A 26,600-nucleotide genomic window follows, 5' to 3' on the forward strand; every position below is an offset into this window, starting at 1 on the left:
GTGAACAGACTGTGCACCATCTAGGGAAGACAAATGTGAAATCAACAGGGTCTTCATGGAGGGATGTGAAGGGTAATGCAAAATTCTTCTGTAAGTGCATTGGCAGAAGAAAGAATGCTGAGGAAAATGCAGGAACACTGCTCAGTGGGGTGGGAGACCAGATGGCCGAGGACATGCAAATGTGTGAGGTACTCAATGTCTTTCTCATCTCACTTTTCACTGGCAAGGTCTGCCTTTTGGACTCATGTCCCCAGGCTTACTAACAGAGTCTGTGGGATTTAAACATTAACCAGCGTAGAAGAAGATTAAGTTAGGGAGCCTTAACCCATGCAGCAGTACGGACTGGGACTAATTGGCTAGAAAACAGCTTTGCAGAAAATGAAATGAAGGTCCTCATCAACAATAAGTTGAAAATGGGCTGAGAGTGCGACCTTTCAGAAAAAAAAAAAAAAAAAAAAAAGGAAAAGTAACAAGGCTTCCAGCTGCATCCTAGGCCCTGTTAGCAGGGGTGTAATCAGCAGGTCCAGAGGAGTGATTCTTCCTTTCTATTCAGCTTCTGGGAGCCTGCAACTGGAGTGCTGTGTCAATTTTTTGGCTCTTCAGTACAAGAAAGACTTGGGCATGTTAGAGAGAGTCCAGCACAGGGCCACTGAGGTGATTTGGGGCTGGAACACTCTGATACATAAGGAGAAGCTGCTAGAGCTGAACTTGCTCGGCCTGAGGAGAGGCTCAGGGGAGACCTTACGCATCTCCACAATTGCCTTGTGGAGACTAAAGAGATGGCAGCACCATCTGTGAAGAGTCACAGGATGGCAAAAGGGGCAAACTAGAACATGAGAATTTCTGTTGATATAAGGGTTTTTTTCTTCCTTTTTCCGTGAGAGTGATCAAATACCGGAAAAGGGGCCTATTGTAGAATCTGCATTTTTGAAGATATTCAGCACAAAACTGGGCAAGGCCAGTCACTCTCACTGGACATACTTTGAACAAGAGATTATATCAGGTGGCCTCTGAAGGTCCTTCCTTTCCAAGTGATCCTGTGATTCTCAGTGTCAGCTAATACTGTGTTTGGTAGCAGGTGTGACTGAACAGAGGCATGTCATTGTTTGGTATAATAGATTTTCTCTTGGCTTTTTTTTTATTTGAACAGCTCAATCAAGAATCTGTGTGCTCTCACGTTCCTCTAATCTTTATTGCATCCACCATGTATATGATGTATATTAAATTCCTTTTTAGTTGCAACAGAGTAGAAAGGTGCATTTTTTGTAATTACTCAAAACATTATGTGCTGAGATTCTAAATAGATGAGATGTTTTGTGATGGATTTGGTCAGCATATCACTGTACTTTTAGGGCTGTAATAATCCCAATATAGCAGTCACATTTGATTTTGATCATCAGTTTTCCATAATCACTTGATGAATATTTTTGCTTTTAAACAGAGATACCTATCACACAGTGTTTTCACAAACTGTTAAACCTACTCAGCCTTTAATATTTTCTCATGGTAACTAGCTTAAATGTTTCAGAATTCTACTTTATGCTGAAAATCTTGTTTCTTTTATGACATTACTGCATTTTTTTTTCTTTTGCAGAGTAGACTAGTTCTATAATACTTTTGAAATACAGAAAATTCCAGAGTATCTAACTTTTTAAAAAGAAGCTTTTAGTCAGAACACTCAAGGAAGATTTTATCCAAGCCAGGAGTTTGAACTTATCAACAAGACTGTAAGACTTGAAAATAAATAAATAACATTACAGGTTACAGAGCGGTTCTGAGCACTTTCTGAGTGACTGATGGTGGTCAGGATATCTGAATGCTGTCCATGTCAAAAATCATATGTGCCTGTTTTTCATGCTGTGCAATACAATCTACATTTTTTTCCTTTTCTTTTTGGTTCCATCTTTGAAAAACAAACAAACAAACAAGCAAAACCCCTTCATAAATATGAAAGATATGCTATTCATCTTCTGGCTTTACTACTACAAAAAAATTCTAAGTATGTTGCCAAAACATTAACAGCAAGATAAAGTGCATCAGTCAAATTCTGTAGAGAGAGTATGATAAACCAAAATGCAGTTGGAGAATCTTCATGAGAAAAGGTCTTATGATTGTAACAATTCCATTAAAACTGACTTTTGTGGATAGCAGCCAGTAAGCTTCACACAAAATACTGAGGGAAACATTTTGTGGAAAGGAGTAGAAAGCTTTGAAGTTGCTTTACAGAATAGAAATAGTGGGTGTTAATCCCCAGGCAATGAAAACTAACATTTCTATTAGGGCCAAGGTAATCTTTTTGGTAAAAGTGATGCTCCTTCTTTCTCTGAGATTGATATAGATGTGAGAACTAATAGGTATGACTACATAAAGTATATTTTTTCAAAACAAAATTGAATATGGGGTTGGTTTGGTTTGTGTGTATATGTTGGCTGCATTCTGACTGAATCCAAAGAGAATCTGCAAGGACTAGTTTCAGAAGGTAGCAGTCCTGTTTTAGCTTATACTGCTTCTCCTATCCACTATCAACAGGGTTGATACAAAAGCAGTTACTGTCAGTATTTTTGAGAATGTTACATGAATGCTGTTCAGAAACCTTTGGTATACACAGTTGCTGCAAAAGCTTTTGAGGGAGCAAAACAAGTATGAGAAGCCTGGTTTCCATAATAACTGCTTTTTACATATTTTTTTTTTTTTCATTGAGTGTATTGCTTCCCCTCTTAAGTAGTAGTTAGCATTTATTTTTAATAATAAACAGATAGACAGTTCCTTTTTGTTGCAATCTAATATGTTGGTTTTGACAGTGTCTCTTCCAAGATTGCCTGTGGTGCCAAGCAGTGTTCCTCAGCACCTGACTTTTTCAACTTCAGGTGGAATTACTAGTTTGGCTGGACTGTATATTTCAGCTATGTCTTTAGTTTTCCGAGGTATTTGAGTCCTGTTTCTGAGTCTATTCATACTTTTTATGAGTATGTAGTGCATTGGGATATTTTATGAACTGGTTTCTGAAAAAGTATCAATCAGCCCCATGTTTGTGTCACATTTAGTGTGTCTTTGAGACTAATAAGAGCAACATATTAAAAATCTTATGGATACAAGAGCAACTTTGGTGTGATTCATATTGAAGTCAAGTACTTGCGGTGTCCTATGACAGCAATTTATGAAGTGTTTGGTAACTAATCTTGACTGAAGTGCTATAAAAGTAATTCCAGGGTATAAACTTGGGCCTGGATGACTGGCTTTGAAGTGACAGTAGGAGAAGATGGCATATTGGATTTCTACAGGAACTTAAGTAGGAACATATGACATTCTTACAGTATTTAGGATCTGCCTAATATCTTGACTTACTGACAAGAGTTTACTCTGCTTTCTGAGAATATATCTAAACTCTTAGTTCCTTTTTGATGTTTAAAGAGTCTGATTCTAGGAAGGAAGGTTTTATTTGTTTGTTTTTAATTCTTGGAGCTAATTATTCTTATCTAGATGAAAACGCTTACATGACTTCACCAATACAACCTCTAAATTAAAACTATTCAATTTTGATTATGATAATGGAATTATTTCTATTACCATAACTGGTAACAAGTGTATTTTTTTTCAGCTGGCAAATTTGAGAAAGTCAGTGATTCCAATTAATCAGGTTTTTTAATGACAAGCTGAAAAACATGAATGGAAGTTGGTTTTCTCCCGAAAACAGCATTTCTCTTAAAATAAAAAAAGAAAAAAGGTGAAAATTAAGAAGCAAGTTTATCTACATGTCATAATTTGCTGGTGATCTCATTATTTTTTCAATTATATTTATCATTTTAACCCAAAACTGTATTTACTTTAGGAGTGTGTGCATCTTGCTAGGAAATCCAAGGAAACACCACATATTTTTTTTCATAGGTCTTATTCAGAGACCCCTGGATACAGGCATCCTGTTCAACTCTGATTTTTTTGGATGCAAGAAAACACTATTAGGCTTTGCCACAGAGACACCAATCAATATGATAGTTAAAGCTATTTTGAAAGATTTTGTTAAAACACTCTCCTTTTTTTTCAGATGTTGAACTCTTGCCAGTTATTTTTTGATTTTCAGGCAGTCTAAATGCATTATTACACCATCTGAAGTAACTCATAGCAAAACATATTTCTGGGTGTTGGTGCCTCTGTGGTTTAGGTTCTTCTGGAAGAACTGAAAATGATGGATATTCTTTGAGCTGAAAACTGACAAAGATGAAACTTTTACATAAAATTCCTCACAAACACAGTTCTCCAATGCAACAGCATATTGCATGGTTAGACATCTTGGTGTGCAGGTTAACAAAGACAAGTTAACAGACCAGAAGTCATGTTATGCATCTTTATTTGGCTGTTGGGTTTTGGGCATTCACGGCAGCACAGTACTGGTTTAAGTGTAAGTCCTGGTGTTGTGATTAGTGTTGGTGGGAGCTGGCAGCCAAGGATTTTGGGTTGGAGGGTCAGAAGAAAAATCCCACTGAGGGAGGCTGTAGCACCATGTTCTCCTAAAGACTTTGCAGTGGGCTGCAGTTGGCAGGAGCTCCTTTCTGAGCCATCCTGGTCCTTAGCCTGACAGCTTTCATCACCATATCAGCCCTTTTGGCAAGAGCTGTTGAGAGCTCCTTGACCTTTTTTGGCTCTGCCTGTTGTTGCTTTTAGAGGGGGGTCCATTCACACAGCGAGATGCCATAATCCCACAGATGGTAGCTTTGCCCCATCAGCTTCTCACCAGGTATCTGAACGTGTGGTACCCCTTGTACTGAGCAAGGCTGCAGTTGCAGCATCATCAGGAAGGTAAAATTAACTTGTTTAATGGCAACCTAAACCCAGCTGGTGTCCACTGTTAATGAGTGAACCAACCAACACTTGGTGAATTCTGCTTTGTGGTGACAGGAAAATCCAACATTAAAGGCCTGAAGTAACTTTGCTAATACTCGACTGCCACAGGGTGGCTTTCTCTGTAGTAACTTTTTAGCCATCTCTTGCTTAAAACCTAGAAAGTCAGAAGATCCTGAAGCCACACTAGCATGGCCTGTATTCCCACTGAAAATCGAGATTAAGTGTACTTTTGCCCTTCATACTGCCCAGGTTTTGATCCTCCAAGGACTTGCCTCAGGACACCTCAGGTGGGTAGGGAGCCCTCAGTACAGGGAAGACATGGACCTGTTGGAGAGGGTCCAGAGGATTGCTACAAAAATGATCAGAGGACTGGAACACCTCTCTTTTGAGAAAAGTGGGAAGGAGTTGGGATTGTTCAGCCTGGAGAAGAAAAGGCTCCAAGGAGACATTATTGTGGCCTTTCAGTACTTAAAGTGGGCAATAAGAAGGATGGGGACAGACATTTTAGTGGGGCCTGTTGTGATAGAACAAGGGGTAATGCTTTTAAACTAAAGGAGAGAGATTCAGGCTACACATGAGGAAGAAGTTTTTTGCAATGATGGTTGTAAACACTGACACATGTTGCTCAGAGAGGTGGTAGATGCCACATCCCTCGGGGCATCCCAGACCAGGCTGGACGGGGCTCTGAGCAACCTTATCTAGTTGAAGATGTCCCTGCTCATGGCAGGTGGGTTAGACTAGATGGGCTTTGAAGGTCTCTTCCAACCTAAACTATTCAATGACTTGACACAAGTATGTGCAGAAGCGCCGGAGCTTTTTCAATATTCCCTCTTGCAGAAAGCCTACTGGGTCCCACTTAAACTGTCCTTGATTAAAAACAGCTAACTGCAGGGGACCCTGCTTTTTAGTAATGAGTGACACTTGAAGTAGTATAAAACCCTAGCTGGAATATCATTATCTTTGGAACAACGCTAACTTCTGAAAGAAGGCCTAAAACCATTACAGTTCTTGTTCTGCTTGAACCAGTTTTAATAGCATGTAATATATGAGGCCTCCCATTTCTGCTTTATGTCCTATGTTGTTCCCTTTAGAGTTTTAATAAGATTTTATGTTGTTTTAATTAACTGAATATCATGTTATGAAACTGATGTACCAATTACTTTTCCCCCGGCATCAAAGATGTTACCACCAAAAATGTGAAATGTCAGAATTTGTTTTAAAGAGAAAAAAAAGATTGCAAAAAAGATTTCTGACAGAAGGAATTAGGACAATGTATAGAACTGAAATAGTTTCTTTTAATTATAAAATGCTCTAAATTTTATTTTAAAAGGGTTTGGAAGAGGATTGCACATGCTTGTGTATTTGTGGAAGGGTGAAAGTATATGTGAATTTCATAGGTGGTAAGATGAGATGTCTTATTGGTGTATGTTGGTGCACTGAAGCCTTAGATCCTTTTCTGTGAAACAAGTATATGGTCTTGCATATAAAAACATTTTTTTTTCTAGGAATGGTCACTTATAATTAATAAATCTCAGGTATATTTTACTAAAGGTTGTTGACAAAGAAAAAGCTCTTTCCTTTCTTCTTTCATAAGATTTTTGTTCTCTTCAGGCTTTGAGGCAGTTGTATAGTTCAGCCCTTCTAGCTGTTTGTTGTATGAGAAAATCAGTATTAATTTGAAGTACTGGGATGACAGTGGAACTAATAGAGGTAGATGCTCTCCACATTATCCAGCAGGACTTTCAGACCTTGCCTGAGTTACTGAGTGGAAGTAAATGTTCCTGCAGAGGATGGTGCTGCCTTTGTGTTGCTACTGTTTCACCTCTGGCAAAAGGGGAGAGGGCAAAATTAGACATGCTGAAAGTAGCAGTATAATTATTTTGCTGCAGAAAGATTGCTGAAAGATTGACAGGTGAGTATGCTGACAACATGTGTAGGTGTAATGGGATCAGACGTTCATTGAAGCACCAGGGTCAGGACCTGCATATTTGTTGGGAGCAAGACTACCTTCTAAAACCTAGAAATCTATGCTTGTTTGTAATGAGCCTAACAGTTTTACTTTCAGAAAATTTTGTGTGTGACTACATACATGTTTATGCTATTTCCCTCCTACTCTCCCAACCCTCAAATACACAGTTTTTGAGGGCAGATGTCTAAGCCAAATCATAGACATCTCAGTAGAGGTAGCTGATCTTCTGACATACAGAACACTTGCAACTCTCAGTTTAAAATATACGCTTTGTTTGCTTTGTTTCATTTGTTTACCTGAAAGGTAGTACATTCTGTGGTAGTAAAAGAAATCTCATATAGTTGTACCATACAGTAAAATTCCTTCATTGTTGCAGCTACTAGGAATTTTTTTGCCTCAGTGGAAGGTCAAGCTAACACTTTTCTTTCTAATTAGGGTTTCCATCCTTGATATACTGACAAGACAAATAGACAAATGGTAAAAAGAACAATTGCCATTAAAATTACTACTGCCAGAAGAGTTTATACTTCTCTAACCTTATGGCAAATATTTGACTGGATCAAATCCTAAGTGAAACTCTCTCTATAAATGTAGAAAGCTTTTTATGTTTAAAGATTGGTGTCTTTATCTGTTTATTTGTATTTTCATTACATGTAAATGAAAGCAGTTATGCAGGGTTTTTCTCAGTCTTCAGGAAACACACAAAAAAATCCATAAACTCCTCCAAAACAAATGGAGTTAAGTAATAATTTATACTTAATTATAATCAAATACAAATTAATTGCTCGAGTCTCATAAAAATTTGTTTTATTATTTCCCTATAAACAAGGGAGAAATATAAGGCCTTGTGCTATGTCTAAAAAGCCAGTCCTGTGAATGAGGATCTGTACAATAAAGATGAACATATGTTCAAATGATTGGGTTGGTGTTCTTAAGACTTCCTACTCTGTAGCTGAGGTAGCTTGCTGTTAATGAAATTAATAAGCCCACAGCATGTTTTCACAGTTACTGTCTGTCAGCAAGAGATGGGTACTTCTTTAGGTATACCATGTCATCTCTTGCAATCTGAAAATAACTTAAATTGAAGGTTATTTTGCCTGTTTATAAAGATAATATTTTCTGAACACAAGGCACAATTTGCTAAATAAAGCTTTGTATCTTCTTTTAGCTGAAAGAAGTTTTCAAATATGATTTTTGGCCCCTTCTTCATTCTGGCACTTACAGAGTTTAAAGCCATAACAGTGATAGATGTGACTTGCATAGACCATTTTCTCCAGAGCAAAGTTGCACTTTTAGCTTCCACACATCAGCATTTGATTCTCTCTTAGAGGACTAACTCATATCCTTTGTTATCTTGAAAAATGTGTTGGGAACTTAGAAATGCCTTAATGATATTCATACGCTTATCTTCCCAATAGAAAAGACCTTTTTATCTTTCTTTTTAATCAAGTCATTAGCATGAAATTCAGAGATGTAATCATACCAGACTGGAATTGGGGTCATGCCATAGGCTAGCTGAATAGGAGGCTTCATGGCATGATGATGTATAGCCATTTCACAACAATGCTTTTAACTCAATAAATCTGTCCTTTAATTACATTTTAAATCTCATTTGAGAAGTTTTTATCGTTATGTAAATTGCTCAGTAAATGCTGTCATTCTAAGACCCAATAAAAGTTCTTCTTATGGACTGGAAGAACAAATTATTTAAAAGCTTGATGGAGGAACCAAGAGCTTTTTTCCCACTTCGTTCATTGGGAAAGCGCATGGTTGTATTAGCTGAGGTGGTCTATATTATAACAAAATGTTATACTCAACATTTTTGGCTTTTCACTGTTAGATTGTTTGGAATCAAAATAGATTCCAAAATCTTACCTCAATTAATTGTATTTTGATCTGAGGAAAGAAAAATGCAAAACCCAAGAACCAGTTCTTAGAACTATGACATTTGAAAGAGGGAACTCCAGTTGAACTAGTAGTGTCTTGCAAAGTAGAAAAAACACTTCAGTGTTTTGTTCTATCATTAATCTAAATTATAGTATTTTCAATCTAGAACAAGTGATTTCTTTCTTTCTTTTCTTTTTTTTAATACTTTTTTTTTTGTGTGTTCAAATACTTTGAAGATAAAGACCAGCTCACAAGGACAGACTTTCATAAAGCATAGTGCAAACTGGCCTTCTATTGCTAGAAACAAAAGCAATAGATCAAGAGCATCTTGCACTAAGTCTGCCACTTGTGTTTAAAATGCGTTGGACTTGCTGTGCTGTAGCCATTAATTCAACATCTCCAGAACTATATCACCCACAAACCCATTCCTCTACCTAGGAGACAGAAGAATAAGCCATGATCCTGAAAGAGTTGCCGTGTGCATGGCTATTGTGACTGCAAAGGCTGCTGGAGTCTGCAGGGGCATAGGAAAGAAAAAAAAAAGTCTCACATTATCTGAACACTCACACAGAGCTTAATGCTTTAGGCAGAATCAGAGAACTGGAGAAGTTTGTATGTAATTAAATAAAAACAGGTTAGATGTCTAATTTTAAATCGAGTCCCTGTGCTGTGCTGGACAGAGTTGCAAAATACAGACAGTGATTTCAGTTACTATATCTGTAGAAGCCATAAGGGGTTACAAAAAAACTTTGAAGGGGGAAACTTTTTTTATTATACTGACTGAACTCCTCTATTGGTAAAAATAAACACACTGTGCCAAGCTCCAAGAGCTATTCTATCTCCTTCAAGTTCACAGAGTAGAGACTTATTCTGTATAGATATGCTTTGCTCAGCACTATTGTTAGAACAACAACAACAACAAAATGGTTTGAAACACGTTTGTGAGTTCTGCCTTATCCAGGCACCTAAATTGATGTTTAACCAATGAGAATGCAAAATAAAAGTAAAAAGAAACACACGTTATTGGGTGGTTTTGAGATCACCACAAAAGAACATAAAAACAAGTTTTTTATTCACAGGAGGCTGTATTTTGAAGAGAAGAGAGGAAAAAAGAGGCAGAAATGGAAGAAATAAGAAGAAAAATATAAGAAAGAGAAGGAACAGAAAAACAAGAGGGAAAAGCAAAATAGAGAAAGGTGGAAAGAGAAAAAGACAGGAAGGGAAAGAAATTGAAGAAAGAGGAATGGAAAAGAAAAAGAAAAGAAAGCAAAAAAGAGGAAGGGAAGGGAAGGGAAGGGAAGGGAAGGGAAGGGAAGGGAAGGGAAGGGAAGGGAAGGGAAGGGAAGGGAAGGGAAGGGAAGGGAAGGGAAGGGAAGGGAAGGGAAGGGAAGGGAAGGGAAGGGAAGGGAAGGGAAGGGAAGGGAAGGGAAGGGAAGGGAAGGGAAGGGAAGGGAAGGGGGGAAAATGGAAAAAGCGAGGATTACATCATTCATACTGTCTGTACAATATAAGAGGTTTAAGTAAATTTGCTACAAATTTAAGCTAATTAAAATATTTAGCTATTTTTCTTCAGAAATTATTAAAGGAAATGGAATATGCTCTGTTAATGTAATTATGAAGGGGACAATTAGTTCAGCTAACTACACAGCTGGAGAAGGATTATAGAGGTGTAGGATCTTTGTTTTGTGTAATTTTATGATAGCTTTTCTGGCTATTTCAGTATTAGCATTACAGAAACAGTGCTGTAAAGCATAGTACTTCTGTGCTATGTATAGCCACACAGGTATTACTTGCTGATGCCTTGAGTACATGTATGTAATTATGCAGACTGACTTAATTTTTTTAATTACTGTCAGTAAAGATATTTTTTTCCTCTCTGTTAATCAGATGGTGCTGATTTTAATTCTGTGGGCCCTCTTACGTCAATTAATGACATGTATTTCATTAGTAACTTTGTTCAGTATCTAGAAAATGTAAAATGCTTCATTGGAAATGAGAAGCACAATTCCAAGGACGGAACTGAGTTTGTAGAGGAGGATATAAATGCTTTAATTTCTTTAAATTATTCCATAATTACTTTTCCTTCTACTTTGTATAAAAGATAAATGTTTTCTCAGCTGTGCTGCATTAATTTCCATGTCTTAGTCTGACTCATGTATAGTCCAGCTAATGTAACTAATTATTTCTTTCTAGGACTTCCAGCCTACCAGTCACTCTAATGTATTGCCAAAGCAACAGCAGATTTTGCCATGTGTCATGTCCTTTATATGTAATACCTATATATTGCATGTGGTATATGAAGGATATTGCCACTGATTATTTCCAATAAGGTATCTCAAACCATATTTAGTTCTTATAGGACTATAGCTTTATGGCAGTGTTGGATGTGCTATCTTACAGCTTTAGTGTACTTCTCCCTTGAAACCATACACAGAAGTTTCCAGGGCACAGGACAAAAGAGAAACAGCCAGAGATAATTTCTTCACCCAAGAAGACCATTCCCCTCAAGACAAGTTTATTTCACGTCTTTGTCATTCTTAGTTCTGTGACTTAGGTCAAGACTTATTCTGTATAGTATAAGAATGTAAATACGCATTTTTAAGTATGTAGAAGCCTATAAGAGCTATTCAGCAAGGTTTCTACGAGCAAATGTTATGGTACCTTTTATAGTCTAACTATACATAATAGTTCATCTTAATAAAGGAGGTTTTCACTCTGAAACTCTTAAGTAAATCTGCCCTGGATGCAGTTCAGCTACCTCTAGGCAGTAAGTTGTGATCAAAAAGTAGACTTGAAAATTAACTTAGGCTAAAAACCAATACTCATTAATGAGTTACTGTAGCAAATGTATTCTTTCATTATTTGTTTTACATTTTGCTACCTAGTCTTTTAAAAGGAATCTATTTCCACACAGCCTCAGTAATAACCATTACAGCAAAAATGCAGCATACAAAGTCAACTTAAGTCCAGCTGTAACTCAGTAGAATTATACCAGGATTGATTTTTCATCCTTTGCAGTTCTTCCATGTGGTTGACCACATTGGAATACATGAAAATGTAGTAAATATTCTATATTAGTTTATATACAATGCTTCTTGGTATGATGTGTAATTAAAGTACACTTTTGCAAATATTTTAGCAGTTTATGAGATTAAATAGATCTTTCTGCTTTATTCTTGTCGAGAAAAATAATCTAGTTCATATTGATCTTTCACTTGTATTTTTGAAACATGGAAATTACTTATTTCAGAAATCAAATCAAAGGAGTCTAGAGCTTTCTTATATGTATTCTGCTTCTCTTGGGATATGAAGGGGTTGCAGAGAAAGGACCTGAAATGCACCAACCAAAATGAAGCAAACACCCTTGTTGTTGTCTGGCTTCTTTGTCATCACAAGCTTCTTGCATAGCTAGAATAAACTGCTTCTAGGAGCAGATGTGCCATTTACACAAGTAATTTGGAATAAGAAAAACCATGTATTGAATACTAAGCTTTTGATAAGTGTGCTTCACTTTTGATGTTTCACAGAATCATAGAATGGTTTGGGTTGGAAGGGACCTTAAAGATTATCTAGTTCCAACCCCCCAGCCACAGGCAGGGACACCTTCCACTAGACCAGGTTGCTCAAAGCCCCATCCAGCCCGGCCTTGAACACTTCCAGGGATGGGGCATCCACAGCTTCTCTGGGCAGCCTGTGCCAGTGCCTCACCACCCTCATGGGGAAGAATTTGTTCCCCATTTAACTAATGGTCCAGATTTGCTGTGATACGATATAGTAGTCTGAAATAAAAAGAATGGCTTGATTTTGGTTTCAAAAATACGTATGTATCAGGAAAAATGCATGGAATGTGTTGTCTACAAGACACATTTTCTAAAAACAATAAAAATGTAGAAGTGCTTTTTTTTTATTTTGTGTTATAAAACACTGTGGGTTTATGTGTAGTAAAGCACTAAGAGGGCATAGATTTGACAGCTTCCTACTGTGCATAGTTATTCAACGTATGTTTCATGGCACATATTCTTGCAGAGAAAAAGGCAGCTGTTTCCATCACCACCCTAAAAACATTTTGTGCAACAGGTAGTGGATATGATAATTCTTTCATTCAGCAATAGATTTATCAGTTTTTCAATGTAGAAGGACCTTAGAAGTATACAGACATTAAAAGTGAACTTTTTTACTGTGAACTTCATCTTTTCTTACATATTGTTTTGGCTGTTTATATCAGGTTTGTGATACTTAATCTAGCTTAAAGAAAACCTCCAAATGCATAAATGAAGAGAAAGAAATTTTGTAATAAAGTATTCTTCAGTCAGTCAAACAAAAGCAAAATATCGTTGCTGGAAGCTGAAGCTAACAACATTCAAACTTGAAATAAAGTACAAATTTTCAAGTAAGGGCATTCATACCTGAAATTATTATACATGGGTTTGTAGCTTAATAATGGCATTTTTAAAGTCTAAATAGTCTGCTTAACATCAATAAATAAATGCAATATCCATAATACAGTTGCATTCTGCAGAATTACCTCTGATGTATGCCAAACTCATTCCTAACTACCTTACTGCTATGGTGACTGTAGATAAAGTAAAATAGTTCAATAAGAACTCCTCTACTGTACCAAAGACATTCCTAGCCCACCTTGAAATTGCTCCAAGTACAGTGCTAGTTGTTACTGTGCAAGAAATAGGTATCCAGCAAAGGATGGCAAATGACATTTGGAACAGCAGTAGGTGAACAAGGACAATCTACTCATGATTCAGGGCAGATAACATTGCACTTAAAATATCAAATAAAACCAATTCAATTAGGAACACCCTCCTTCCTCCTCCCCTCCTTCAAAGTCATTCTTCTAAAGAATATTGCAACACATTTCTGTCAGGGACTATCTATGATGCTCAGTTAGCACTGGGTCTTTCTCTCAAATGCCATAAATCATTTCCCCTTTCAAACTTCATCCCCAGCACTCCTATTGCAGGCAGCAAAAAACCACCACCAAAAGTCTTAGTGCCTAAGCATTCCAGGAGAAATGGCAGAACTTTATTCACTAGGTCATTTTCTTTGTTTCTTTGTGTGCTTCTTTGTTTGAAAGTGAAAGAACCTTTTCTGTATGTAGCTACATATAGAGTACGTGTGAGCTCATGTATGTATGTGTTTAAATTATTATTATTATTTTTATTCTGTTTAAAGAGCTTGATTCGACCACTGTTCACTGTGAAAGAATCTGTGAACTTGTGGAGCTGCAGCATGAAAAACTCTCGGAGAAGGGCAGCCAGTGTACAAAGGCTGCATTGAGTGTGTGGGCAGGCAGGAATGCTGGTACCAGGCAGCTCTCTAAAGAATGTTCTTTTGGCAGAAACAGCCGTGCTAAAAATGAGGGGGAAAAATGAATTCAAAATGTAGAGCTGGCCTGCAGTTACCAAACGATAAGAAAAGTTGGCTGTTCAACACAAGCAGCCAGTTGCATATTCTAGGTCCTTGCTATTCTCAGGCCCTCCTACAGCCATGGCCCTGACCAGTGTTTTCGTATAGCACAAAGTGGCTGTTTATTGCTATTGACTGATGAGGCCTCCGCTCCAAAATGCATTCTGTCAACAGAATGTAAGTGAACTTGGCATTTCAAAGCTCGGCTGCTGCAGATGTGTAGATTTCTTGGAACTGCCATGCAGGAGGACCGGTGTTGCAGTCCCCAGCTCAAACTGAAAATGTTGCACAGGAAGACGTATCACGTGCAGGTCAGATTTACCTGAGATGCTGAGGGTTTTGAGGGGTTTTTCTTTCCTCCTGTGTGCAGTAAATATATCTTGTCCTTGCTTTGTTGCCTGTCGAAGGCTAGACTTCTGACTTCCTACATTTTGTTCAGTATGGTCTGTATGGAAAATAAGTTGTTACTAAATGCACATAGCCTTCATGTGAAAGGGAAATATGGCTGTGTACACAGTACATGGTTTTGCCTTAAAAGGAGTGATCTAAATCTGTGCGAACTCTGTGTTTGATAACCTTTCTACTCTTTTGGGAAGTGATTTCTTTCTATGATTTTGTAAGAAATTACACGTATTGTTTTCTATTGCTTCTGCAGGAACTACAGGCAGAAATTGATGCTCATACTGACATCTTCCACAACCTGGATGAAAACGGGCAGAAAATCTTGAGATCCCTGGAAGGCTCTGAAGATGCAACCCTGTTGCAGAGACGTCTGGATAACATGAACCTCAGATGGAGTGAGCTTAGGAAGAAATCTCTAAACATTAGGTAGGATCTAAATGTGAGGAAAAGACTACAGTTGGTGTGGTAGGTGGACTGCTGCCTTTTGCAAGTAAAAGGGTTTAATTTTTTTTCTGACAGCACTGTTTCTGTCCATTTTGAAATTATTTGTGCTATTTTGAATGTCGGCCTAACTAAATAAGAATGATTAGGCTTTTTGGAGTGAAAATGATAGTAGGGAATTGGGATTTGAGGCATATGATGAGGTTTTGTAATTACAGAAGGAGAGATTAACATGTTTAAACAACAACTGCACCCCCTCTAAATGCAGACTTTTTCTATAACTCAGTATGACTTATCAATGAGTCATGAAAGAATGTGATCAAACAACCTATACTTACAATAAGCTTTATTTCTAAGGCTGGTATTTCCAGTGCAAAACAAAGAATAGCCTTGCAAATGAGAAGGCACATAATTTAATATTTTAGCTGTTGTTTGGAGAGTGGATGGAATCACCAAATAAAATCCAGGAGTAAAAGGAAATCCGTAGGCAGTGTGTCTAGAGGAAAAACTTCTCCTTGCATGGAAAACTATAATTAATGATAATGTTACAAATTACGAAGTGAAGGTACAGGCTTCATAGGGCTGAAGATTACTAGTCAAAATAACTTGTCCAGGAAGCTTCTCTTCAGACATGATTTTTACAGTAGGCAACCCCGCTCTGTTGCATTCAGTCTCAGGCATTTTTTCATTTGCCTGCTTGCTGTGTGTTGATGGCGGTTCAGAGGGCAGGAAAAGGCAGAAGTGTTTTTCAAAGTAATGTATGAAATATTAGCTTTTTTCATCTCAGGCCCTGAGGGAGGTCAGTCTGTGTAATGACAAAAGCCATCTTCTTAACATCAATCATTAAAAATAAATGAAGGATGTGAGGCTGAAAGGATTTCTAGTAGCTAAAGAAAAAGAAAGCCAAATTCCTCTTTTTTTTTTTCTTTTTTTTTTCCTGAGGAGCAAAAGAAGAGGGATATAACCCTTTGAGGTCTCTCTGAGACTTTTTTTCTTCTTTTTATCCATGAACTTGCCCAAATGTATTGCTATCATTAATAGAGTCAGAAATAGTAAAGCTTGTTATACCACAGTGACTTCTTGCATTAAACATGCAAAGCAACAGACCTCCTCTCTACAATATTTGCTTTCAATAAAAGGCTTAAGGTGTTCAACAACTTATTGATTGGGATAAGAAACAATTTTTAACTTCTAAGACAATCAATTTAAATATTGCTGGCCACCAGGCTGAATGAACAGGCTATTCTCAGCCCGTCTGCTTGGAGTTGTTTCTTTGCATCTCATTCTATGGAATAGATTTCATCATAACTAGCAATGCTTATGCAAAAGAGGTATAAGAGTAGAAATATGAAACATTCCCTAGGCAGCAGTCCCACAGGTCTCCTTATTTAGTTTAGATGGGCGTTATTTTCTAAATTCCTTAGACAGATAAAATATACGGTAGATATCAAGAGAAGCCAAGTTCATTTCCGTTTTTACCTTTGATTCTGATAAGTCAGTACAGTTTATGCTAATAAACACTTTCTTTTTTATAAAGAACTCAATTTTAAAAACATTTTTCTTATTATCTTTTTCGTTTGCACATGCTTGAGCACAGTTATAAATATGTGAGTGTGTTCATATAATGTACACTAACACACATATATAGTCCTGAAGCTGAAAGAAGGGCAGAGTGATCTGGATTCAGGGAAACCATTCACCAAAGCGGGGCAGGTCTGAGCACTGCACCAGTAAGAAAATACTTTGGGTCACTCTTTTTGCACTTTTTCCCTATGGAACAGGAAAGAAGTGAAGACCATAGTGTTTGCCTCCAGTTGCTGCCTTGTCTGGAGAGAGCTTGCATTTGCTGAGATAAACATGGGAAACAGGAGTTAACCTGACTCAGAGATTTGGCTCTTTGACTATGCCCCTTCCATAAGCCCTGTGGTCCTTGCTTTGGCTGTTGCCTCCTGCAATTCCCCATACACCATCCCCACTTTTCTCCCTGCTCACCACTTCCAAAGGTGTCCTGGGGCTCCTCCAGCCCTCACTGCCTGCAGGACTGGCCTCTCCAAGCAAAGCCTCCTGTTGAGGTTCTGTCTCAGCCCACAGCTGCCCTGTGAGAGCAGAGATCAAAAAGCAGCGTGGTCTCTGGGTGTGCCTCCCACACACCTGTTAAGTTTGGAAAAGGAGAAAATATTCCGTCAGCTCACATACCAGAGCAGCTGAGCTTTCTCTCAGCCTGTGGCTCATCTCTCCCTTTCCTTTCTCTTTCCTCGCCACTCTAATTACCTGGCATAAAAGGCTAGAAAAAAGACAGCATCCATAGAGCAGTTCAACGAAATACAACTGTTCTTGCCTTCAGCAATTCCTTATTTCCACATCCAAACTACGTAATAAGGTCTACAAAACACCAAGTCCACATTTATTGCATTTCTTTATAGACCATTCTATATGAGATATAGGTACAGAATTTTCACTGTCAGAAAATATGTGATCTAACGCGAAATCACTGTAAAAGAAATGTTATATGAACAAAGTGGAAGTTGAGTAGGAAATATATGAAATAAAATGTGTCTTTATTTTCCAGTACGTATTATCACTTCACTGCTACGTAATGCTGCTTTTGATTTGAATTTCTAAGTGGAATTCTTATGTTAACTGGGAGTGAATTAGGCATTTCTTCAAACCAGCAATTAAAAACCAGCATGTTCATAAGTGCAGAAAGACAAAATTTTAGTGTGCTTTATCTATTCTGTAAACAACACTGAAGATTTGATGAGTCCAGCAGTATTTCAGTCACATATTTTCTCTCCCCAGTACCAATGGTTGCTGAAAATTAGTAGCTCAATACTTGATCCCAGTATTAAAAAATCCCCACATTTACACATACACAGAGGAAATATTTGAAGATATCTTTATGGTGGAGACGTTGTGCAAAGTAGTATTCTGTCTTTTCATTTTTCCATTCCAATTCAATTACTTCCATTCACACCTCTGTTCAAATGGCACAGACGTTTGGTTAGTGTAAGAGGATTCTATTCGCTATAACAACTTCCTCATTTTTTGGGGGGTAAAGGATGGCATTGGTTCTTTTATCTTAAAGGTGAGCAACCAAATGAATCTTGTGTGAGTTTGAATGGTTTGTGGGTTGGTTTAGAGAAATGTTTGCTCTTCTCAGAGTTGAAAACTACTCTCTACATTTTAGTTAATTTATCTCCTAGTAATCCTAAATGATAACTAAGTTGCTCATACAGAAGTCCTGCAAAATATTTGTGCATATTTATTGAGACTGACAATTCAACACAGCTATTATTACTTGCTGCTGAAGAATAAAAGTAAAAATAAAATTAAAATAATTTTGAAAACACAGACACGTGTGCATACACACACAAAACTATACACGCCACAAGAGGTGGGAAAATAACAGATGTTTCAGGCGGGGTTATGGAACCAAATTTAAATCAGTGTTGCCAGAATCTAATTCAAAGCTACTGAAGCTATTTAGAAATCATTAAGCTAATGACACACTAGGATCTTTTTCAGTAAACAAGCTTGTACAACTTGGGTTTTATTTTCAATGTGCCTGAATATATCTTATGTTTAACATATACTTTCAGATCCCATTTGGAAGCCAGTACAGACCAGTGGAAGCGTTTACATCTCTCTCTTCAGGAACTTTTGGCATGGTTGCAATTGAAGGAGGATGAATTAAAACAGCAAGTACCCATTGGTGGAGATCTTCCCACTGTGCAGAAACAGAATGACATTCATAGGGTATGGTTTTAAAAAAAACAATCTTTCAGTCATTGCTTTTAGTTTTGCAATTTAGTGATGCATGCAAATAGTCCTCATTGGAATAAGATACCCTTTAAAATATATTTTAAAGACAATGAAAACTGAACTTATTGCATGAGAGTACTAGCTACAATTTTCAAACACAGCTTAGAATAACAGCCTTTTGGAGAAGGAAGTGTTTATCAACAGCCGCTTGGCTTTTTTGAAAAGCAACACAGCATTTTCATAGACCTATGAGAGACAGCCAGTTTTCATGGCCGGAACAAATGCTAACTTAAAATTATTTGAGGTTTAAATAAGTAGTTCTGAAAATTCTTCTAGATTGGGCATTTAAACTTCATGTGTACTTTGTGAAACCCTATTTTGCTACTAACTTTTGGGAACGTTTGTGAAGAGAGTATATGATATCAGCCCTAAGGCACAAGTGTGTGCATCATGAAACTGTTATGATGAATGACTGTATCTGTCTATGCCTCATACTAGTTTCATTGGAGAATTCTTATGGAAAGCCAATAGCAGAGCATCATATGGGAACTGTTCTAGACTAAGCTTTGTAGTAAAAAAGAACTTAAATCCAACACTTGTATAGAAAGTTGGGGGGTTTTAAACCCACCAAATTAACAACCTTCAAAATAACACATTACTGCTGAATAATTCTTCATACAAAGATTCACACAGTTTTTTTTTTAGAGGGGCAAATGTATGCTTTAAGTATGTTTCCTGTGTTGAATCAAGTTCCCATGTGTGTGATGCTAACCTAATGTTTGCTTTCAGGTAAACAGTTTTTAATTTGCTATGCCATTGCAGTCTATTCAAGTCTGAATGTGAAATCACAGTTCTAGTACCTCAGTGGTGCTTTTTTAGAGGTAACTTAAGGAAACCCATTAGGAAACTGGTGTGCTGCTTAAATAAAGTTGAAGAATAGCCAAATGAAACAGTAAATAGGGAGAAACTTTTATTCTGAGAAGGAATAGGGAGCCATGTGAAAGGTAACTGGGACAGCATACCCAACTTCAGCACTTACGCCCTTATGATGAGACTGTTTCTTTTGTGTTCATTTCTGATGAAAGCTTTTATCTGAGAAACACCAGTGGATAAGAGATGTCCATAACAGAAACCAGACCTCAACCCACTAGGACAAATCATGGTTCAGTAGGAAGCTGGGAATACAGGGCCAGGGCTGTTTTTTTTTACAGAGGACAGTGTAAGATGAAAGGAACCTTACTGATACAAAGCAGTTGTCCTCTCACGTTTAAAAGGTATTTACCTTACATAGTGACTAGAATGAGCTATGTAAGTATTTATACTATGACATTTCTCCACTATTCCATTTCTTGGAATTTACTTGGATATAGTATTCTAGCTCTCCTTGCTTTCATCCACATGTGTCTTTAGTTAAAATAATGACATAATGGGATGTTTTTTCTTCCTGTTTGGTGACCAAGTGTACTTGAGTGTGACATCTAAAAAGTTATTTCAAACAAATATATTTTCTATTGAATTGTTAAAGTTGTCAGTTACACAACTTGATACCATGAGAAGAGACTATTCCATAACCTGTGATCACCCAGTCAAAGCATTCTGCTGCGTCTATGTAACTTTCAGCCTGTGAAACTTGCAACAAAAGGTGTTGGTTATGAAGTTCCTAAATCTCTGATTTGATTGCCTAATGGAGAAATGTGAAATGGTCCTATAAAATTAAAATGGATCTAGAATACCTGTGTTTTCTCCATTCATCAGGTAGCTGTATTATAAATATTGCTCTAATAGATTATCCTACCTCATACTGAAGGACACATTTGAGAACAAATATCAGGTTTGGGAAGAGATTATGACACATCCTGCCACTTTAAGTTATCGGGAACCCCAAATTTGTGGAAAGTCTGGAAATATCATGTAGAACTTGGCTTTTGGCACAGGGAAACAAGTATTTGTCTACAGCATCAGACTGATGGGAGGCAGTGGCAATATGGTTTCTCAAGGGCTTATCTTCACCTAACGGCTGAGAAAGCCAAAGAGAAGGATGAACAGAAAAAATCTCACTATCAGTGCACAATGCTTTTCTAAGATACTATAATGCTTTGTTGCAAGGGGCAGCTTGGTCATATTTCCTAGTCCTTCCTTCTGGAGAGGTGTTGTGTAGGATGTGTCTTTCTCACAACTCTTTGCTTGGGACTTCCAGCATTATCACAGAAACAGTGAGGCCAAAATATCCATGACATTACAGAGAGTCACCATCCCTTTTTACCTTTCCCCCTCTGAAAGTTAAGATGTCTGAAATGCCTGAGGTCTGTTCTAGCCAGATGCTTGTAGCAACTTCCATAAAGCAGTTTTAAAGCCCATCCAGAACACCAGGATGAAAGAAACAATATGCTTTAACTCAGCCTGACATTAACTCAAATCTTTTATTGAAAGAAAACTCTTGAGCCAAAGCAAGACTTAGAGAAGGATTTGTGTGGAATTGTTCCAAAGAGCTTTTATTATTTGAATAATATTTGAGTATTTGCAAACATAACCTTCATTTCTAGATCAAAGAATTTTCTTTTCATCTAGAGAAATTACTTTTCATAAAATGTTAATTTTGTATATTTTTCTACGAGCTATTCGAAAGTTTCCCAGAACTCATTATGAAGGTGGCAAGACTTCAGTGATAGACTAAGTGATCTCTCTGTCACTCAGCAATCAGCTGAAGTGTTTAAAACTTAGGTTTGAGAAGTGTTGCATAAAAATAAGGTACCATGAATAGCTGCAAATGACTTTACAAAATAAATCTCCTCACTTCTCCTTTTGTTTATCTTCTCTGCCGCATGCAGATACATACAGACACAAATCTTTGGTCATCATGTCTAGTATCAAAACTAGAACATTTTGGTTCCTTTTAGAAATATGGCTTCTTTCCTTTTCTTTTTCTGTAGCACTTCTGTAGTTTAATGAGAGGCCTTTCTAGTTATAGGTGTTCCAGTTCCCTGTGGAATAAAAAACCAAAACGTAATAGTTGAAATTATGTTACACTATCTGCTCTTCAAAGATCTCTTACAGAGAGGGAGGGAAAAACTATCCACGTGGAACTCCTGTCAAATTCAGGTTGACTTTGACAAAGTCTATGTTTGCTGCTTGGATTTTTTCAACTATATTTTTTTCCCTGGGCACTGTGGACTTTCTGTTGCTCTAAGAGTTTCTTTTAGAGAAGCAGACATAAAAGGCTGTGTCTGAGTGAACAGGTTAGCTCATTTCTGAACATAAAAACATGCTTCTAAAAAGGCTTGCACCACAAGTGTAGAAGTATCTAACTTAGAACTGGAGCACAGTACTGGGAAGCTGTGTTTTTCTGAGAGTTTTGGGCCCCTGCTTAAGAACAAAACTCAGCTCTCAGCATGTGGGACGTGAAAGTAAGGTAGTTGAATTTTGGTCTTAAGAAAAAGAATCTGCTGATTGTTCACTTTGTTCTCCTGAATGTCAGTTCTGGAAATAAGTCTTCCGTAAACAAGTTAAGTATCTACCTGATCTGACCAATCTTTCCAATGACCCAAACTTCCAGTTTCAGTCTTCCTATGTCAGTGCAATGTCTTTCCTTCTGTGAAGAATTGTTTTTGCCAGGTAAAACCAGAAGTGAACCCAGGTAGAGCTCTTCATGGGAGAAGAGAAAAAGCCTCAGCAGGGGACATTTTTTATAAGCAGTTTAACTGATTGCCACTGAGCAATGACATGATGAATGCAAGGATAATTTTATGCCTGAATCCTTTCTCTAAAGCATTGCTACAAGCTGATTTTATTTCCCTAATTTGTTTCCCTTAAGGATGTAATTTAAAGAAAAACAAACATATTTAACCTCTCCATTGTTTAAAAGATCAACTGGAATACCTCAGACCTTCATAGCAGAAATGAAAAGAAGGTGGTTCTTACCATTAGAATGCTCTTAGTTGACAAAATTGGCTTTAAAAATTTTAAGAGTAGGATTCAGATGAAAATTTCAAATACTTGAACCTATGCCAGAGGAGAGCTTGAACTCAACTGAGAAAAGAGATATACATGCAGTCTAAATCACTGTTGCACTATAAATGTGAGGTGCTTTTTAGACAAGGCAATTTGGAATTTATCCCGAATACACCCACATAACCACTATTTCTTTGAACTTATATATATATAGTGGGTCATTTTGTTGATTTTTGGCATCAGAAGAAATTGTGTCTATGCCAAAGTTTCAGAATGGAGGGGGGAGGGCAGAGTGGTGCTTAATCGATGAGAAAAAATAGTGCTCTTCATCAAAACATTATTTAATTATCTTACAGTTTTCTTTGCTTTACTAAGTTTCATAATAATGTTTAATTGAAATTGTATTAATAACTGTGTACATGTTACTGTTGATCTCAGTTATGTAACTTAGGCATCATGCAGACAGCCTGTTTTTCCTTTCATTCTTTCAAGAGCTGCCACATCTTCTGTGTAGTGATTGTATTAATAGCATAAATAGCATTAATGAATATAGAAGTTAATTATTAACAACTCCCTGGAAACCTTTTCACATGAAACACATAGCAACAGGGTGTAAGGAGTACAATTTCTGCTTCAACACACTAATCTTTTCTAGTAGCACGGTTAATATCTACTTTTTTAAATTGAGGTCAAAACCCATTTTTAAAAAGCATTCTGGTTGGGAAACATCTTGAATCCATTTAATTGTAGTCTTTCTCATTGAAATTCATTAAAAACAAAAAATATCTGCTTTTCTATTAACAGAGAGTAATATTAGTTTTAGTAATACAATTCTCTTGTCATTATATTTTCATCTTTTAATTTAAGTAAGCTGTGTTTTTCCATCTAAAGAGATTTAAGGACACTGATGAGGGAGTAGCGGAGGTCTGAGATAAGCTGATCAATATATGTATTATTAAAGTAGTGGACAGAATACCATTACTGCTGTAGTGTTGATGACAAATAGAGATGCTTAAATAAAGTAGTTTACTTGGTTTTTTGTCAGGTCATACATTATGCATGTTCGATTTCCTCTACAGTCACCACAAAGTGTGAAGATGTTAAGGAATTCAATGAAATTAGCCTGAAATCATTAGCTGTAAATTAGACATTCATTTAGGCTAATTCTGCTTTCAATGATGGTCTGCTTATTATAAAGATGTATTTGTCAGGGCTCTAGATAGATAGATATATTTTTTCCCAAAAAAGTGAGAAAATATCATTTATTGCTACTTATGATTTTTATTGGTAGTATGTCCATATTTCACAACAAAACATTAATCAGAAAATATGGCTTTATCTTCATGCAGAAAGAACATTTTTGGACTAGGATAGTATGAAATGAGCATTCATTATTTTTAATGCTGTTCTATGCTACGCTTCAGTCTCACATTTTTTCATTCTTTACATTTCTTACAATGAATTATATTTTAACTCACTCACTAGAAGTCTGCAGATCAAAACTAGGGAAGGCAACGAAAACTGTAAATACATCTTAACACCATTCTGTGTACTATTCTAAAATTCAGGATTTACAGACTATAATCACATCCACCAGCTCCAACATCCAGAAGGGAAAAGCTCAAGGAGAAAACATTTAGCACATTGGTTTACTGTTTTCCTTTTTATTATTAAATACAAAATATACAAAATCATAAAGTTCCCATTATAATTTCTCTGTTATTTTGAGTTGAGAAGGCAAAGGCAACTCTTACTCACACATTTTATGGGATGAGTATGCATATCTGATGGTGCTACCCTTGTTCTGTTGCACAAGACATATTGGAGGAATGTGGCTTTAACCCTCTTTCGGAGATAAAATGCCACTTGGTGTATTTGGTTGGTATGGTTTTATGCAAAAGCAGTAGAAGCTGGAAGAACGTATTTTGTGTCCTCCTCATTGTTTGTACATGCACATAGCTGGGGTCGACCTGACTACAGCTGCAGCACTCCAGCACAGCAGTACTACTTGTTCCCAAGTACATAGCTCAAAGGCATTTCTGGCTTTTAAATGTCCTGTAAGTTGGCATATTTCTGTGTTCCCCTGGAGTACCAGTAACTCCTTCCTGCTCTTGGTGTGTGTGGGCACAACAGACCTTTGTGCGGGTGCTGCCTCTCTTTGGTTTTGGGCACAGACATTTCTGAGAAATAATTTGTCTTTGGAGACGTTTATAAAGCACACTATATCTTTAAACTGTTACACAATTGTAATGTTTAAAAACCAATAAGACTGCTGATGTCACTTTTGACACTACCAGATGAGAGCAAAGCTCATGGTCCGTGGAGGAACATTTTAAGTTATGTTACCTGCTGGCTTACTTGAGCCGCAGACCTGCCACACTCTAGTGCCACAGAGTGATGTAACGTGAGGTGAGCATTAAGGCTAATTAAAGGATCAGATTTTCCTCATTTGGAGGCATGAAAAAAGCTTATTATAGTTCCTCTTTCCATTGCACTTCATGCAAGAGTCAACTATGAACTGTAAAAACTTCTAAATCTAAAAATGTGTGAGTTAAAGATTTTTAACCCTGGACTAACCCCACGCAGTTTTCATGCAGGGATCCCAGTTGCTCTCATGTCCATGACACAGAATTAACGTTTTTTACTTTGTTATTTCCTTCAGGAAAGCACACTTTGCTGATTCACAATTACAAACCTTATGGTCATTTCTTGACCACTTGATTAAAAGTTTATACGAGTATTTATAACAGAATAATGTACTAATTTCCTTAAGTTTACTTTCCTGAAATGTGTTAGGAATTTTTACCTGTGAGTGCTCTTATTATAAACTGCATCTGTGATTCTCATTATTGGTTTTGTTAGGTATTTCCCATACAGAGCATTTCATATCAAATATAATTCAAGCTGTAATGAACTTTTTAATATTGAATTTATAATCTTTCATTAGTTTGCATATAAACTCAAATTTTGTTTAATATTTAATTTAAACAAATAAGTTAATTTATTATGTAAGAAGCCTATATAATGCTTGTGTTGTAAAAAGAATTTTCTAATCCCTGGAGTAAAATATTTGCTTTCTACTCACAGCATACGGCTCTTCTTTTGGCAGTATTGTGTTTTGTGCTACACTGCACTATAATTATCTGCATATTTTACACCCGTGCTACTCGGAAACAGCATGTATTCAATATTGTTTCATAAACAGAGAAGAAAATGTTGAAATAAAACAGTGGTAAGGACCATTTAGATAAATTCAATATAATATGTAAAAGACCCATTGCAATATGTAACCCACAGGCCAGGTTTCTTCTGTATTTTTGTGCAGTGAGCATATGGATTCAGATTAATGGAATCTTAAATTCTCTTCAACAACAACAACAACAAAATCAAAGTGAACAATAACAATAGCAACAACATGAGATATGTGTCCTTTCAGTAGCCTCACAAAACTTCAAATATGAACCTTAAGAATCTTACTCATGGTCATTTAAAAATGAGATAATAGAAGAGACATAGTAAAAGGAGCTTATGCTGAGGGAAGAAAAATGCAAATAGGAAAGAGGAAGAATAGGCCAGAAGTGAGACAGGTGCCGAAAGCAGTGACAGGAAAGGATGAGATGAAGGGGAGAAATACAGTTGATCTGAAAAGAAGCAGAATGCCACTGAACAATGTTAAACATAAAGATATGGAAAAGTATAAATACTGATTAAAGAAACTAGGAAATAATTATTTCATAAGGACTACTTTCTGCCCTTTAATTTTTACTCATGCATGCCTACATCAAGGCTAGATTGTATTTCTGAATTTTCATTTTGTCCTCGAATCCATGTTGCCAAAATCTCAGTTCATGTAATTTTGGAAGAGATGCATCTACTTCACTATTGCAACGGAGTATTACGGTATAATATGCTGGAATTTTTTATGTTACTA

At 36.8% G+C, this 26,600-nt stretch overlaps 1 protein-coding gene across 26 annotated transcripts in view; it reads left to right on the forward strand.

The window, feature by feature from the left end:
• DMD (dystrophin) overlaps positions 1–26,600 on the forward strand; it is a 1,272,535-nt gene that overhangs the window by 1,054,445 nt on the left and 191,490 nt on the right. For 24 of the 26 annotated variants that reach the window (XM_065049958.1, XM_065049956.1, XM_065049960.1 and 21 more), the window contains 2 exons: positions 14,772–14,944; positions 18,559–18,715. In XM_065049958.1, coding sequence (XP_064906030.1) covers positions 14,772–14,944; positions 18,559–18,715 — 330 coding nt within the window. Of the gene's footprint in view, positions 1–14,382; positions 14,428–14,771; positions 14,945–18,558; positions 18,716–26,600 lie in introns of those variants that run through there. The other 2 variants (XM_065049973.1, XM_065049974.1) reach the window with 1 other exon arrangement.

The sequence above is a fragment of the Columba livia genome, chromosome 1 (genome assembly GCF_036013475.1).
Source record: "Columba livia isolate bColLiv1 breed racing homer chromosome 1, bColLiv1.pat.W.v2, whole genome shotgun sequence".
Classification (NCBI taxonomy): domain Eukaryota; kingdom Metazoa; phylum Chordata; class Aves; order Columbiformes; family Columbidae; genus Columba; species Columba livia.